Source organism: Gasterosteus aculeatus, chromosome 9 (genome assembly GCF_964276395.1).
Source record: "Gasterosteus aculeatus chromosome 9, fGasAcu3.hap1.1, whole genome shotgun sequence".
Lineage (NCBI taxonomy): Eukaryota > Metazoa > Chordata > Actinopteri > Perciformes > Gasterosteidae > Gasterosteus > Gasterosteus aculeatus.
In genome coordinates this window covers 18,970,834-18,985,150 of record NC_135696.1, presented here as the reverse complement: position 1 = coordinate 18,985,150, position 14,317 = coordinate 18,970,834, and the positions used below count along the sequence as shown (strand labels likewise).

Genomic DNA, 14,317 nt, shown 5'->3' with positions numbered 1-14,317 from the left:
CCGTTGGGTCTCACCCTTCTCCAGCCCGTCCATAACCTGCAGCCGGATGACGTCGCCTTTGTGAAAGCTGAGCATCGAGCGGTCGTCTGCCACAAAGTTTCGCTCTGCGATCACATAATCAGAGTCCTGCAAGAGAGACAGTTGGATTCTCTCACGGTGCTACTGTCATGTCAGATTGTTTTTAATACAGAGAGTGTGTGCAGATGAACAGGGGAAGAGAAATAGTCTGTGTTTGTGCTGCGGATGGCAGCACAAAAGAGGAAACTCTGCTCCTCAGCCTCGTGTTTACCGCACAACACTGCGCTCGCTCATCTTTCATTGCTGCTTACACACTACAGGTGTTTTTTTCCTGCTGTCCCCTCCTATTCGTGTACTTTCATGGTTTGGGAAAATTCATCTTCCCTGAAATACAGACTGGACCGAACGTGTCTGTGTGTGTCTGTGTGTGCAGTACCTTCTTGATCTCATTGATAAAGGTGTCTACGAGATGTTTGACCTGCGGTGCCTTGGCTGAGAATAGGATCAGTTTCTCGTTGGTCAGATTGAACTCCAGCATGTTTTCAGACGGGATGGTCACAAACAGGATGTCCGCATAGCTGAAAAAATGCGACACAAAAGCTCCCAACTGTTGTACGAAACAAAGCTACAGAAATGGTGGAAAGCACTTATCAAAAAGGAATAATGATAGAATATTGTAATGAATAAATCCAGAATATATACAGAAGCATTTCATATTATATATATATCATACTGTATAATACATGTTTATGAATAGAAATACAATACAATACAACCTACATGCTAAATGTACCCAATTTCAAATAATCCCTTGCTTACATTTTGTGCCGTTTGCGAACAGCCTTTATATTATAATAGTATTTTTTTAGTCCATATTGTAATCTGATATACGTAGATTTAGAATAAGAATAAGAATTACAAAGACAGAAAAAGCATCACGCACGTGTAGGGCCGTAGGACTCTGAAGTAGTCTGGAGCTGCAGCGCTGCTCTTTACCGTCTTCAACAGCTTTATTCCACCGTGGGACACTGATAACACCTGCACACCTGTTCCTACACTCCCCTGCACGCACGCACACACACACACACACACACACACACACACACACACACACACACACACACACACACACACACACACACACAGATGTTCAATAAAAATGAAAATAAACAGCAATTATGATTTTTCCCCCAGGATTTGTGGCACACACCGAGGCAGGGAACAGACGGGAGAAGTATATTTCCCAGGTTTCTCTGGCTGCCGACACAATTGTTTTCTTGACGTGCTCCTCCACCGGATCCATATTCTGCTCCACGCCGTGTTTAGCTGATATTCACACAAGCAGACACACAAACTCATGAGTGTTCTGGATCAGAACGAGCATTCTGATGAGAAAATCAGTGAGGGGTTCGGGGGGGAGGGGCAGACGGACTACCGAAAAGAGCCTTCATTCTCTGTCTTTCATCCCTGGTGATGCGAACACACTCCTCTGACAGAGTGTCGTTCACGATCTGCAGGAGGCAGCAGAGGAGCAGAGGAGGTGGAACCAGAAGCAAAAGAGGAGAAATTAGCAGAAGCATCTGATAAAATGTTGATTAAAACACATGCGTTAACCTGCTGCATTAATTCAAGTATCCTTTTAAGGTACCTGTTTGAAAATGAGGTCCAGCACCAGAGGATTGTTGAAGCTGTCTTTGGGGTAAAAAACCTGCAAAAGCAAGAAGAATTCTCACAACAGAACCAAATGCAAACATTCTGAACGTGGGTCCTGATGTTTCGTGTAAGTGCTCACCTCCTTCCTGAGGTACAACCTCCAGGGAACATTGGTGTAGGTGTAGTGCTCCTCGTTGGTTCTCTGGTGGAGCTGCGTCTGGATGGTTCTCGTCTCCACGGGAAGCTCTCGAGAAACTGAAACAAATACGTCACGTTGCGCCTGCGTTTCACTTTATTTAACGCCCTTATTTCAGTTGCTGATGATTTGCTGCTGTTTTTCTTTAGAGCGGTTTGAGTGCTTTAAAGTTCGAGGGCCCACACTGAGGAACAAGAAGCAGTGCTGTCCTTGGTGAATGTTTGGATGATTCCTCAACCAGACAGTGGATCTGTATCAGTGTGTATTCATTAATGGCACCAGGTGTGTGTCCTGACCAGAGGCACTGTGGTGCACTTAAAAAGGTAAAACACAAATCAGAGTGATGCATTGGAACATGTGGATGAGTGTAAACGGTGGGTGAATGTGTGAGTACCTGGAGGGGGAACGGGGAGGGGACGATCGGAGGCTTTTGCTTTCGTGGTGGGTTTGAATCCTGCTTCCTTCACTGCAGACGCAGATGGTGGGGGGGCAGCAGGGCGTTTGGGCTGAACAAACACCAAAACGTTCCCCTGCATGACTCATTTCAAGCGCTTATCTCTCTGAATGTGCTACGTGTGTGTGTGCGCTTGTGTGTGTGTACCTGTGGAGCAGGAGGGTTGTCCATCTGCGGTTTGAGGATCTGTAAAGCTTCATCACGAGGGGTTTGCTTCTTCTTAAACTTCCCCTCTGGTCTCCTGAATACAGCCACACAGTGTTGTCAAAGTTTTCAGGGCGTTTCAAGAACAAACGTGGCGCCCTATTAAATCTGTGTGCTCCATGTGTGTGAATGCAATGTGCTTAATGCAAGCAAGCAATGACCTCAGGTCTGCAGGTAGCTTGTTGTGGCCTCGGCTTTACAGCGTGTGGCTCCTGTTCTGTATTAGCAGCATGTGCTTAAATCTGTGTGTGTGTGTGTGTTTTTTTTAGGCCTAACCTCTTCTCGTGTGGCAGCAGGTCTCCCGGTGGAGGTGGAGAGTTGTACCTTTTGATGATGTCTTGAAAAGAAAAATACAAACCAAGTAGGAAATTTGTGGGTTACTCGATACATTTTCTGTTATTGTTTCAAATCCAAATACCGAGCCGTCTGTTCAAAATAAGGGAAAATATGAACTACTTGATCGTCTATGATTCACTTTCGCTGTATCAAACTTTTAAATTCAGATGCCTTGTATATCTTGGCTGGGGACGAGGAAATCTGAAGTCCGGGCCGAGTATTTCACCACCTCTCCAGCAGGAGGCGGGGGAGCCGTCAACACAGGAGCTAAAGCAAACGCGCACACACACACACACACACACACACACACACACACACACACACACACACACACACACACACACACACACACAAAACGAATGAACACTGCAGCTGATGAGATGCGATTTAGTAAAAGGGCTGGAGGGACTTTCCCTCTCTTACCAAACTTTCTGACTGGTGTGTCCTTGTTCATGGGGACGCCCGGAGCCTTCCTCCGAGGGACGCTGTCCTTACCGGACTGAACCTGAATCAGCCGCACGGAGAGGACACAGAGTTTGGATCAAGGCTTTGCAGACATTAAAAAAGGGTTATCTGGGACTGTTTGAATGCAGAACATTTATTTTTTTACAGAAATATTAGAAATGTGTAACCTGCATTTCAACATCTTTTATGCAGATCAAAATGTAGCTTGTGTATCACGAGTGAAACCCTTTTTCTTTCCTCGGGTCTCTTCGTCAAAAAAGCTCTTGATCTCAACGATTAAAAACGGGGATAAGTTTGATTACTTTCCCTTTCATCCAGCTTTTGCTCGTCTCATGACTCCACAGTTTTTCATCTTATTGCAAACAAAACCACTCAGTCTCACCCGGTCGGCGTCGTGCGCCTGCTCTGTTCTGTACGTCGTGGTGGAGCTCGGCTTAGGCCGAGGCTCAGCGGGCGGGGGCCGAGCCTGAGGCTGCGACGGAGTTTGTGGCGGTCGGGCAGGGGGGGCGTAGGGATGCCAGGCCGGGACGTCCGCCGTAGCAGCAGCGTAGGGACTGGGAGTGAAGTTGGCGTAGGGGCTCGGTGGGACGTTGGCGTAGGGGCTCTGTGGTACGCCGGCGTAGGGGCTGGCGGGGGCGTACGGGCTGGGGGGGTGGTGGAGCAGGGGGCTCATGGGAGGGCTCGTGACCGGGGAGGTGGGGGGGCTCGTCATCGGGCTGTTCAGGACGGCCATGGCCTGCATGGTCATCTGCTGGGCCTGAGAAGCAAGACGGCGGCTCGTTAGTTCCAGAGAAAGAGCGCTGCAGCGGAGAAACAGCCGTGGATCCAGACGGAGGGGTTACCATGATGACGGCCTGCTGGTTCACGATGGCCTGCTGCTGCTGCTGCTGCTGCTGCGCCAAAACAGCCTGCCGGGCATCTGGAGAGGAGACGCAAAGAGGCAGAAACACAGTAAACAGGCAGGAGGGATGACAATTTGGTTTGATGAGGTGTTTGTTTTTTCTTCATATTTCTCTTCACACTCGAGACGAACCAGGTGTTACAGGTGCCACGGCGGCGACGGGAGGCAACATCACGCCTCCCACGGGAAGGACTCGCACAGCTGCGAGCGCAGAAACAAAAACACAGTTAATTTCAGAGTTAAACTCCGTTTGCTTTATCACACATTTATGGTGATAGTGAGGTTCTTTCAGTGTGTGACAGCATGAGGCTGTGAATCTGTCCAAATGATCCCATATTTACTTCACAGGGCTCTTCATCTACCTTCGGCGTCTTTATTTGAGTGCTAGAATATTTACTTCATACTGAAGAAAGCCCTCATAATTAGTGTTGATGACGAAATGTGAGTGGAGCATCGCTTCATCTGCTAGTGACGATGAGAGTCAAAACAGTATCATAAAGTGGTGTTTTCTGAGCTCTTTTTCTGCAATAATCCAAATTAAAAATGAGAAAAACCTGTTTTGTCCAGGAAACAGGACTTCGTCAAACTACATCAAAGTATATTAAGCCGTGAACAAGTGAACTAGGAGTGATTTTGGACAGATGCTGTGCTTTTGACTGACCCCCGGGTGGAGGCGGGGGGCCGGTTGACTGGCCTTGCTGTTGCCACCCCCCTCCGACTCCCCCAACACCCTTCATCCTGCTGGACAGTCCTGCAGCTGACTCCACCTCCTGTGAGGACAGACCGATGGACTTTACACCTGAACATCCTTTTACAACATCAATTCATAAGAAGACATTATTGAAGACAATTAATCATCACCAAAAGTGAATATCAAACCAATATATGAGGTATATATGAGTCAATATTTACTCAGCGTTGTTTTGTCGATCCACTTGCACTTAATGGTCTACTCGATAGATCAGCATTGACTAAAAAACACCTGATTTGTAGTAATGAAGTAGAAGTAATGCAATTTCAATTTTTGTCTTCTGTGCCATTGGCAAATGCCTCATTTCTTTTTTTTGTGATATGACGATCAGTTTCTCCACAGCTGATCTGTTTAAAATGCGTCACCAACAAATCAAGAGGTGCATTTAGGACAACTTTTTATTTTTTGCAGTGACTCCGACCATACCTGCTGTCATCTGTAACGAGCAATCTAGGAACCTCTGAGAGATGCCTTGTGATCGACACTAACAGAGATCATCTCATTTACACCCTTGCCTTTGGATGTCAGTGGTGCCGTCGTATCAGAGCGATCCCTCTCCATCCATCAGAAATCAGCCGCTGACCCATACTTCCACCACGGTGTGTGTGTGTGTGTGTGTTCGTGGGCCATGTCTCATTAAATAGTTAGCCCTTCATTAGCCAGAGTGTCAATTCCTCGTAAGCAGATCCCCGCGTTGCCCGGGTGGGAAACCGCCGTGGCGACCCAGCCGCTGTGACAAGTTACGGTAACTGTGTAACGTAATCGGTGGCCCGGGCGGGAGCGCTCTGTAGAACACATCTGATACATGCTAATTCCTGTCGGCCACATCCGATAGCTCGGCCTACATTCGCCACGTCCGGCTGAAGACTGAAAGATCCAACATGGCCGACATCGCTGACTCGCTGTGGATTTAACTCCATTTAACTGTTACTACAACCGTAGTTTGAATGACAGAGATATGAGACTTTGACATTTGTGGTGTTTAGTGACTCATACAGGGCGAATATGTTTTATTGCCGTCCAAATCTGCTGAATGGAAACAACAAGGAGACCTACAGCATTAAAAAGAAGTCTATATATAAGTTATATTGTTTGTGTTTACATATGCAACGGCATGTGTGATGCGGTGTATGAATGATAAGAAGCTTGCCCCTCCCTCGTATCATTTATACATATAGTTTTTTACATGTAAATTGTGTTTTTTTATATATAGTTATTTACATGTACATTGTGTTTTCATGACATACGGTCACCTCTTGCTGCAAAGATTATACTTTTCGGGGCTCAACATGAGCTGTACAGTAACCATCAGTAATTGGTTGACAGTGTGAGTTTCTCCACTTGCCTCAGACAGCACGGGGTCAAACAGGCTGTCGAGATAACGATCCATCCCTCTCTGAGGCTCCGAGTCTGTGGGGACGAGAGGAGAGCAGTTTAACGTACACCGTAATCAAGATCAATGTGTGTTAGTGCTCTCATATGCATATCTTATAATAGTGTACCTTGTCCATCAAATCCAGGTAAGGCTGAAGGTATGAAATCACCCCTTGTGTCAAAGCCGCCGCCCAGCAGGCTTCTATTAAACAGGAAATAATCACTACATAAAGTAAGCAGCAGGGGAAGAAAAACTAAGAAATGTTATCATCAAAATCCCCAAAAAGGTTTAAGAAATGAAGCACTTCACTTATTTTTCTGAGGAATAATTAAATACATTGTACATGTGTATTATTAGAATGAATAAGTAACATTCTTTGGACAAAAGTATAAACACTGTACATAAAACGTGCGTCTCACATGCTGGCATTCGGCCGGACTCTGCCTGGTTCCTGTGCAGAGATGATGAAGTAGCTGCTGCGTTTGGGGAAGTCGGCGGGAAGCTCCAGGTCCGACATCAAGTCCAGAACGTAGTCTGAGCCCTCCAGCTCCACCAACTGAGCCGGCTCCTTTAGCAGCACCGACCAGCCTCGGTGCCCGTCCACCACGCCCCTGCACGCACACACACAACAATACAACAATTCGCAAATATTCTCACAAAAGACGATAAAACTCCATTTCAAATCAGCATTTCAATCAACAGTCATATCGTTTGGCTTCCTCCGTTCCACTTTTTTATGTCATGGAATCTATACATCTAGTGTTTTACAATAAGACAATACCTGTGTTGTAAGATGTCTTTGGCCATTTCTTCTCCTGTTGTCCAGGAGTGTAGAGGACACAGGAAGGACACACCTGGAGACAAATAGGCTTTAATACACAGCGGTGACTCAACAAAACCACTTTGAAATGTTGTGGATTTTATTTTTCTCATCTTATAATCCATTGAAAGGATAGTTTGGATGTTTTTAAGTGGGGTCGGGTAAGGTACCTATCCATGGTAAGAGTATTACGTCAATGCTCGGCTCTGCCCCAGTTTGGAGAAAAAGACTAAAAGCAGAGGTGCAAAGAGAAGTGAAGCTGTAAATATCTATACGATGTACTCACAATGTTTTCACTGCTTTGCCTCGATGTCAGATAGAATTTCTGAAGGGGAACTGAAGCTGTTATATAAAATCTACTAGCGCTTCCTTGATCAGTTACTTTGTGTGACTTTGAATTAATGTCAACCGACACTTAAAAACACACACAATGACACAAACGAAATAACTGATCAAGGAAGCAGTCGCTCAGCAGCCCAAAGCATTAAAAGCTCTCCAGCCAGGGGGCCATGATGACATTACTACATTAAGTATAACTTACGTTTCAATACGGTTATGAAATAGTTCTTCTTCTGTTTCCCCTTAAACAAAGTTGGTAGCGCTCCCACATTTCTCCATCACCAGCATCAACAAACAGACACAAACAAGGCTATCAGGTGTTGTCTAATCCTCAGTCGGCCTGCCAAAAGGCCAGAGGACAGATTAGCTGCATGAGAGGAGGAAATGAGAGACAGACAACCCCTCCCTGCTGGGCAGTGCGCACACTGGCGGAGCGCATGAGAAAAAAATAAATAAAAAATAACCCCGGAAAGGTGAGGTTGGGTCAATGATTAAAATCATTAAAAAACCCATTTACACCTCTTCTTTATTTACTGGGGCTGCAGAAGGGGGTCCATTGGGCACTTCGCAGCAAACGTTGCAAAACGAGATCTCATCCCTCCAAAATGTTGTAACTAGATCTGAATCCTAAACATCCACGTTGTGAGTGCGTGCGTCCTCACCATCAAAACAGTGTGTGTGCAGAACGGTGTGAGCTCTCTTGCGATTGGCCGTCCACTCTAGCAGACAGGGCGGGTACGTCCGGACGTGCTCTGGCCCGACACTCAGCCGCCGCAGAGCTTGAAGCAGGCGGTGCTGACACACACAGTCGTAGCCCTCGGGCCCGTAGTCGGACACGAACCTACAACAACAAAGGACGAGCGCAAAGCGAGAACAAACGGGCACTGAGAGAATGCACAAGGATCGGAGAAGCAGGTACTAAATATGCTGTGTCATCATTGGGAAGCCATTATTTTGCTGTTCGACGGTGTCTCCTACTTCAGCAAGTACTTGGCCAGCCTTTGAGAGGGCAGGAAGGCAGAGAGACAGGAGGAGAGGAGGAGCCAACCACGCTCTGAGTTCAGAATGTTAGGATTCCTCCACACCTGACGGAGGAGAGATAATGTGCAACGATTGGGAAAGATGACGTCTTATTTTGGGCTTTTATTTGCACCTCATCGACTAGGAGAACGAGACGGGCCTCACCTGATTTGCCACCTGAGCCATGATCTCATCTCGGAGGCTGGGATTGGCCAGTCCTCTCTGGATGATGTAGTTCCCAAACAGATTCTCCTGGGCGCCATTCAAGTTTGGGTCACCCATAAATCTTAGTATCTATCAAAAGAATGCTGAGTTTTAGCTGCAGGACAGTTTTTGTTGTCTGTGTTTGAAGTTTCCCAGAAACATGTGAATGCAACACGTACCAGAACGAAGACGTTCAGAGCTCCTTGCTTTAGCTCCTCATCCATTCGAATCAGTGAACTCTCCAGCGGGGCCGTCAGCATCCCAAACATTGGCTCCTACAACACACACACGCACACACACCCACGTACACGCACACACACCCACAAAAAACAAACAAAGTACTTACAATCGATTACACAAACTGACAGTAACCATAGTTACATAGATGTAGCTCTGCAGCAACACGTTAATGGTTGTCTTCACGTCTAAATGTTCTGTGTGTGTGGGTTTGTGTATATGTGTGTGTGTGTGTGTGTGTGTGTGTGTTTACCCTAAATATGGCCCGGATGTAGTGTGTCATGAGGTAGTTGTTGATATCCAGGGGCAGGGTCAGCTGGGGGTCAACCTGTACCTTTGGAGCCTGGACCACCGCTAAGCAGTCAGAATGTAGCTCCTCCCCACCTGCACACACACACACACACACACACACACACACACACACAGGGCCGTGTGTCACCACACGAACACAAGGTTGAATATTATTGAACCCAACTTCAAACAATCTGGATTATATTATATATTGTTCACATACATATTCATATGACATGTATACTTATTTATTTATATGCAAGTGTGGTTTGACTGTGAATTTCGCCACAACAAAAATTACATTTTAAGTGCTTTCATGGGCATTTATCCTTTCTGTGTGTGTGTGTGTGTAGTTGTGTGCACCTGAGGCTGCCTGTAGCAGAACTGCCAGCTCAGCAGGGACGGGCAGCGTTGTGACATTCACCACCTCTCTGTTGACGCGATCCTACACACATTGCAAACACACACGTCAGCATTGTGTCGCACACTGATGCTACACCTTCATCTCTCTGCTCAAGAAGTGCGTCGAACACTTTCACCTCATTTCACACCCTCACTCACCTCTTCCGCCTTCCTTGCAGGCTCCACCACTGTCTGACAGAAAGAAAAACTGCATCACACTTTTATTTATTTAAAAAAGAAAGAAAAGAACTGCAAGTGACCCAGCAGTAGTGTGCATACCCTCATGTAACGCTGGCAGCTGACGATGAGCAGCACGGCAGAGCGGAGCCTGGTGAGATGCTTCCTCCTCAGAGCAAACCTTTTTCTATTCAGGTACAGCGATGACATTGAAACATGGATTAAGCACAACATGGCCAGATAATAACGACGTCCCTTCAATCAGCACAGGCAGCACAATTTGTTGCAAAGTTTGTATTAACGGCACTCATAGTTAGTTATAGTTCATCAAAGCGTGAAATATCACTTTGATCTCTGAAGCGTCATCAAAAACTCAAAATGTCTGACCTTGCGTTTATTGTAATTTTGGTGTCTTTAAGCGAGCAGAGGAATTTCTATCCATTTAAATAAATTGTCAGAGTGGCTGTGAGTGAGAAGTTGATCACCTGGCCTGAATCCTCTAATCGAGACAACCCAAGAAGCAGGTTGTCTCTGCTCTCTGCAACCAAACACTGAAGTCTGAACTGCCGAGCTGAAGACGGAAACCAACTCATGCACAACAGGGCGCCGCTATTAAAAGGGATCTTAAGCTGATGATAAATGTATGGTTTAAAAATAAGTAAATGGATCAGAATTATCATATTTTTTCTGTATTTTCTACATTTAATGGGGATAATAAATATCCCTCTGCATTCAAACTGTTCTGTGCCGCCTGTGTGAATGCTATGAGGGACATTGATTGTAAGTTGATGTTGAAAAAAGGTAAAGATTACCTGGCCAGGTATCCCCTGCAGCGACTTTCAAACAGGATCATCCGCCGCCGCATCTTGGCAAAATTCCTCCTGACGAAACCCGCTCGGGTGTATCTCTGCAGCGTCAGGGCGGCAAAGTTGAGCAAACGGTCGCGCTTCCCCTCCAACAGCTGATACAGCTCCTCCTTCAGGAAAATCTAACACACAAGCAGACGCAAACCTCGATATCACAGTGTTTATTTCTCTGCGTGATTCAGTTGAACTTGTTTTTGCACGTGTGTATGTTACGGAGAGAGCTCACCTTACTGACTCCCAGCTGATACGAGCCGCTCTTGACGGGACAGAGCTTGTGGAGCATGATGACACAGTTTTCTCCTTCTGCCGGTGGAGGATCCTTCATGCAGAGCAGGGCTTTGTACCTGTGCGTTCCCACACAAAACATGAGAATACAGATGTGAATTCAGGAGTAAATGCAAACGATAATCGTTTAGGTAAAGCCTATTAACGGAGAATCTGCATGTTTGAGTCTGTTTAGGGTTTTAAGTTACATTGTAGACCATCTAATGGCTGCCGTCTGTAGCTTACTCGGTCAAGAACGCAGCAATATAAAAAAATGCAGTCCACATTAGTCAGTTAGACACACAACATGGGAAAATAGTATGCTTTGTATGTAGCAGTTTCGGTGCAATTCTAATCAAACGTGAATGATGGACTCTCAAACTGAAACCAGATGTTAGAGGTGGTGTGAGATTGATCGCTTTACTACTACGACTAGAAGTAGAGGAGCCGGCAAGTGACAGATGAATAGAAGTTAGTGTGTGAATTTCACCCACACCAGAAAAAAGCAATATTTCAAGCCATTGGTTCAATCAGAGGGCCCATTTCTCCTCATTGTGAAGACCAATAAGTAACCAACCTTTTTAGGAAGCGGTGAAAGTGCATTCTGATTGGATAACCCTCCTTCCTGATAAGGATGGTCTCCATGATGCCAGAGTAATGCAGCTGAGTGTTGACCAAGTCCATGTCAAACACTCCTGGCTCCTACGCAAACAAACATACAGAATACAGGTGAGCATATGTTACAGATCAATACGCAATGCAAAACACTGCGAACCTGCACACATCACCCAACTTGCAAATCTACCTTATGTTGGTTTGGCTTGATGCATCGTACAAAATAAGAGTTACACCTGTCACAGATGGATGAGAACGAACAGATGAATAAATGTATGATTTATAAAGGCTTTGTACATCAGTCGAGCTCTTTCCAACTGAGAGGAAACCCAAATAAGCAAGAAATCGGTGGAGCATGGCGTGGTTTTACAGTTGAAGCTACATATAAACAGATCCCCTGAGGTCCTCGCCTTTTCCACTATAAGAGACGCGACCAAGCTCAAATCAGGCAAATCAAATTCCTCTTCCCAAGATAGACGGCTCCTACAAACCCCGACACACACTGAGGCTTATAAGATGCCAGAACTGATCTCTAATCACTTTATTCTCTTTCTGCACCGAAGCACAACCCCCTTTTCAGTACTCGCTGCCTACTCAGCCAAGGCCTAAACACAGTATGAGTCACTCTCTCTTTCAAACTCTCCCCCACCCCTTTAATGGGGAAATAGATCTGAATAAAAGTATCTACTAAATGACACATACAGTATTATCTTATGACGATAAGTTCCATATTCTGCTCACTCATTAGGAGGGCACTCCGTTCAGTATTAAAGTTACCAGTGCATATTGGGAAGGAAAGGTGGAGGCTTTCCAAACACAGTAGCCCCAGGGCCTGAAGGCGCCTCTGGCTATATAGTGGCCTATTATTTAGCTGGCGAGTGTTGTTTTCCAGGCATGTAGGCTGGGCTTTGAGATACGCACAAGGCACAGCATTAGCGTTTGGTTAGTGTGGGAATGTATGAGGTCACCAGGCACATTTGAACACATTTACACAATTTCAACACTCAAATGAGGGGAAGGAAGGCCGTTTAGGCACTAATCATTGGCAAACAGTATCGAACACAATGCACTTTTTCCCACTGAGGCAAAAGGTTGGACTCAAACCTTTCCATCTTCTCCAGCAGCTCCTGCAGGCTGCTCTGGAACTTCGCGCTGACCGTGTTGGCCTGATGGCGGCGAGCCGCGCTGCTGCGCCGCGCATTAGAAGTAGACTCTGAATGCTTTAAAAAGAGACCGGACACCATCTGTGTTCACACATACATACACAATGTAGAAGAAGGAGAAGAGGTAAACCAACGTCAAGTCCATCCCGAGTAGTTCAGTATGTCACATAGCAGTTGGGTGCAATTTGTAGGAGGTTAGTTTGTGAAATGAGTTCCAAATGGAAGATGAACATATAGCACAAACTCAACTTGATGTAACAAACAAAAAATGTTTTAACAACTCCCAACATGAATTGAAAAAGAGGTTTCGGTTAGATTGTTGGATATCTCTTGACAGAAAAGTAAATAAAATGTATTGTGCCGCACCATCACAACACAAACTGATGAGTAATAGTCAGGATATTTTAAAGGTAATTGAAGATGACTTAGGATAATAAAAAAACTAAAGGATAATAAATACTGTAAATGTTAGGTCAACAGGAATGTATAAATAATTTATAATAAAAAGTTTCAATATCTCACTCTGTTCTTGCTCTGGATGAAGAGGTCTAAAACATCCTGGCGGACCATGTCAAAGTTCTTATCCAAGAATTTGTGCACCTGCAAAACAAATCAAAAGGAAAAAACGTGAGTCCCAAATTTAAACCAGGAATAGCCCTGTATATAACTTTTACTGTGTTCGACCCACCCAGTGGCTGTCTGATGGAGTAAAGCCAGGAAAACATTGTAGATATAGCGCACATTAAACTGATCATATTATTTAAATTGGGTCTTTATTTCAGGCGGCTAAGATACGTTTCTTCTCCTGTCAGTTTCTTCCACTGGGGGCGCCCTGGCCGCCATCTACTGTAGATATTACACCGACTATGGGAGAGCACTCCACACCACCAAAAACCCTACAAATACAGTGTCGATGTTTGTTTTATACTTAAATAGAAACCAAAAAAATAAATAACTGAGATAAAGATGAAGAGAGAAATACAGAAATAAAGAAGTGAACCTGGTACGTGACTTTCCCAGCAAAGTGCTTCAGGGTGAACTCTGGCTGCGGCATCTTTGGCCTGGCGTACAGCGGGTTGTTTCCATGGTGATAGTGGCACTTCTGGAGGAAGGTGTGGTCTGTTGCCTAGCGATGATTGAAGACGGTTAATGTTTGGCGAGCCTCAGAAACTAAACGTCGACGGCACACATGTGAAATATGAAGACGCTGTTCCACGTGTAACAGTGGAACAGCGTCTTCATATTTCACTCTGAGCATCGGAGACATTGTATAACACGTTTGTCTGAAGAACCCAGTTTCTTACATTACGAGCCCTGGGAGTAATGATAACGGCAAGGTAGGCAATTAGATGAGCATGTGGAATCATTTTGTTATTGATCTCAACTGGCTACAATAGACTCAGGCTGGTGGTTTGTGAAAAATCCAATAAGTGTGATATTTTCTTTTTAACTCAATTTCTTTTCAAAACTATGAAATATTTAGATCATGTTATTGTCAGCTCTGTTTCAGAGAAGTTTTCTTTTTTTTTTTAAGTTTCTTGTAATCCGACCTAACTTAATTTTCAG

General features: G+C 45.2%; 1 protein-coding gene across 1 annotated transcript in view; it reads right to left on the bottom strand.

Annotated features, from left to right (window-relative positions):
- Positions 1 to 14,317, bottom strand: part of myo15ab (myosin XVAb) — a 41,158-nt gene that overhangs the window by 8,132 nt on the left and 18,709 nt on the right. Inside the window, exons 24-58 of the mRNA XM_078080004.1 lie at positions 13,752 to 13,877; positions 13,274 to 13,351; positions 12,693 to 12,832; positions 11,779 to 11,824; positions 11,551 to 11,675; positions 10,936 to 11,053; positions 10,656 to 10,831; positions 9,946 to 10,030; positions 9,826 to 9,858; positions 9,628 to 9,709; positions 9,227 to 9,357; positions 8,916 to 9,011; positions 8,698 to 8,826; positions 8,491 to 8,597; positions 8,175 to 8,353; positions 7,135 to 7,207; positions 6,773 to 6,964; positions 6,481 to 6,554; positions 6,324 to 6,388; positions 4,889 to 4,997; positions 4,360 to 4,428; positions 4,169 to 4,245; positions 3,709 to 4,083; positions 3,285 to 3,366; positions 3,033 to 3,128; positions 2,802 to 2,862; positions 2,469 to 2,562; positions 2,262 to 2,373; positions 1,811 to 1,926; positions 1,667 to 1,726; positions 1,454 to 1,529; positions 1,229 to 1,344; positions 962 to 1,080; positions 455 to 596; positions 15 to 126 (exon numbers count right to left, since the gene is read on the bottom strand). Of these exons, the coding sequence (XP_077936130.1) occupies positions 15 to 126; positions 455 to 596; positions 962 to 1,080; positions 1,229 to 1,344; positions 1,454 to 1,529; positions 1,667 to 1,726; positions 1,811 to 1,926; positions 2,262 to 2,373; positions 2,469 to 2,562; positions 2,802 to 2,862; positions 3,033 to 3,128; positions 3,285 to 3,366; positions 3,709 to 4,083; positions 4,169 to 4,245; positions 4,360 to 4,428; positions 4,889 to 4,997; positions 6,324 to 6,388; positions 6,481 to 6,554; positions 6,773 to 6,964; positions 7,135 to 7,207; positions 8,175 to 8,353; positions 8,491 to 8,597; positions 8,698 to 8,826; positions 8,916 to 9,011; positions 9,227 to 9,357; positions 9,628 to 9,709; positions 9,826 to 9,858; positions 9,946 to 10,030; positions 10,656 to 10,831; positions 10,936 to 11,053; positions 11,551 to 11,675; positions 11,779 to 11,824; positions 12,693 to 12,832; positions 13,274 to 13,351; positions 13,752 to 13,877 (3,871 nt within the window). The remainder of the gene's footprint in view (positions 1 to 14; positions 127 to 454; positions 597 to 961; positions 1,081 to 1,228; positions 1,345 to 1,453; positions 1,530 to 1,666; positions 1,727 to 1,810; positions 1,927 to 2,261; positions 2,374 to 2,468; positions 2,563 to 2,801; positions 2,863 to 3,032; positions 3,129 to 3,284; positions 3,367 to 3,708; positions 4,084 to 4,168; positions 4,246 to 4,359; positions 4,429 to 4,888; positions 4,998 to 6,323; positions 6,389 to 6,480; positions 6,555 to 6,772; positions 6,965 to 7,134; positions 7,208 to 8,174; positions 8,354 to 8,490; positions 8,598 to 8,697; positions 8,827 to 8,915; positions 9,012 to 9,226; positions 9,358 to 9,627; positions 9,710 to 9,825; positions 9,859 to 9,945; positions 10,031 to 10,655; positions 10,832 to 10,935; positions 11,054 to 11,550; positions 11,676 to 11,778; positions 11,825 to 12,692; positions 12,833 to 13,273; positions 13,352 to 13,751; positions 13,878 to 14,317) is intronic.